This window comes from Austrofundulus limnaeus, unplaced genomic scaffold (genome assembly GCF_001266775.1).
Source record: "Austrofundulus limnaeus strain Quisiro unplaced genomic scaffold, Austrofundulus_limnaeus-1.0 Scaffold709, whole genome shotgun sequence".
Lineage (NCBI taxonomy): Eukaryota > Metazoa > Chordata > Actinopteri > Cyprinodontiformes > Rivulidae > Austrofundulus > Austrofundulus limnaeus.
Window position 1 is genome coordinate 166,899 of NW_013953111.1, and position 2,165 is coordinate 169,063.

At 41.4% G+C, this 2,165-nt stretch overlaps 1 protein-coding gene across 1 annotated transcript in view; it reads right to left on the reverse strand.

The window, feature by feature from the left end:
* Positions 1-1,631: 1,631 nt before the first annotated feature.
* Positions 1,632-2,165, reverse strand: part of LOC106532021 (nesprin-2) — a gene marked incomplete at its 3' end in the record, with an annotated part of 16,372 nt that continues 15,838 nt past the window's right edge. Inside the window, 1 exon segment of the mRNA XM_014028005.1 lies at positions 1,632-1,739. Within this exon segment, the coding sequence (XP_013883459.1) occupies positions 1,632-1,739 (108 nt within the window).

Below are 2,165 nucleotides of genomic sequence, written 5' to 3' on the forward strand. Positions count from 1 at the left end.
GTTTAAAATGTTTCAGGTTTCACATCAGCCATGTTTAAAATGTTTCAGTTTTCATATCAGCCATGTTTAAACCGTTTCAGAGTTCACATCAGCCATGTTTAAAATGTTTCAGTTTTCACATCAGCCATGTTTAAAATGTTTCAGTTTTCACATCAGCCATGTTTAAAATGTTTCAGGTTTCACATCAGCCATGTTTAAAATGTTTCAGTTTTCACATCAGCCATGTTTAAAATGTTTCAGGTTTCATATCAGCCATGTTTAAAATGTTTCAGGTTTCACATCAGCCATGTTTAAAATGTTTCAGGTTTCATATGAGCCATGTTTAAAATGTTTCAGGTTTCATATGAGCCATGTTTAAAATGTTTCAGGAAGCTCCTTAACAATATAATTCAGGAGGTTTTTTTGCTTTTCTCTGACAGTTTTCTCAATAATCTTAAAGGCAACAGAAAAGTTTGTCCTTTAAATAAGGCTGGTCTGTCGCTCTAAAACAAGTTGTAGTTAGTGTGTCAGTGTCAAATCTCACTGGTGTCAGGAAAAAGAAAAGGTGAGGCTTTAACGTCGTACCTGATGAACGCTCAGCAGCTCCTGCAGGTTTGAGTAAGTCGCAGGTTTTCTGCACACWGAGTCTTGTTCCAGTTTCTCCTGGATGGATTCCAGTTTCCTACATTTCTCCTGGAAGTCCAGGGAGTGCTGCAGCTCAGAGTTCAGCTCTCTGAAGAACCACAAACAGCACAAATCAAACATAAAACTAATCAAACAGGAAGTTTTAGACCAGGACACTCAAACCCAGTTACACAGGTGGCAAAAACTAATTATTTAAACAGAAGTTTGTCAATTTTAATTAAATACATGCCTGTGGGCCTTCAGTTGGTCACATTAGGTACAAATAACCAGTAGATTAATTTCATAGTTTTAGATGTTAAAATTATCTATTTGACAAATTATAATTTTATGAAATAGAATACACCATAAAGCAGGGCTTCTTCACCTTTTTGACCTCAGGGCCCAGTTTATTGAACATAAAGAGACACGAGGTCCAGTCAGACTTTACCAATGTATGGATCAAAATGATNTACAGGTCCCCTCAGGTAGAAGGTACAGGTCCCCTCAGGTAGAAGGTACAGGTCCTTACAGAGCCAGACTAAAACACTGGACAACAGTCTGTCACCTCCAGGCTATAAGACCTCTGAATGTGCAGGACTGCTGAGAAATATCTGTCAAATGTTTGCGTTATAATTACTGGGGCTACTTACTTACTACTTATTTATTTACTTATTTATTAAAGCAGGGTTGGGAGCTGTTTATTTGTTTATTCATTTATATTTGTTGTAWGATGTATGTGTGCAAGCACTGGTGTCACTTTTTACCTCTTGTGCACTTTAAAGGACTCTGCACAGTGTCGTACAACAAACACCGTCTCATTACCTTCGACAACAATAAAGTCCTGGATCTTTGCTGACTGGTCTTTCAGGGAGGTTTCTGTTGTTTTAAAGGGTTTTCTCTAAACACAGTAACCATAAATAAATCACCTGTGGGAGGGGCTCACCTGTGGGAGGGGCTCACCTGTGGGAGGGGCTCACCTGTGGGAGGGGCTCACCTGTGGGAGGGGCTCACCTGTGGGAGGGGCTCACCTGTAGGAGGGGCTCCTGGGGGTCTTCAGCTCTTCCAGGCAGCATGTTTCTGACCTTGCTGACCTCAGACTGGAGGCGGGTCACTGAGCTCTGACACTCAGACCACAGCTGAAGCAGGTGAGAGGAAAGGACTTGTATGAACCAGGTCTGATCAGGTGATGGTTCACATCTTTATTATTAAATTGATTAAATTTAATCAACAACACAAAACAAAACCTTTAGATTTACTGTGTTTTAAAGAGGAACCCTGACCCTGACTGTTCCTGTTCTCACAGGGATGACCTTTTCCCAGCTGGACCACACTGAGTCCAACCTGACCTCAGAGACCACCACAACAGAGTCCTGAGTCCTGCAGATGAAAGAAGACCTGCAGGACCTGAGCTCACACTAATCCTGGACCAGTTTTATCAGGACTGGATTCAAATATTAAATATTAACCTGTAACTGTGTCCACCAACACGTCCTCACTTTATATGAGTGATGTCAGCTAACAGCCTCGTTCCTACAGTCAGGACTGTGGTGAGGAGGAGGAGG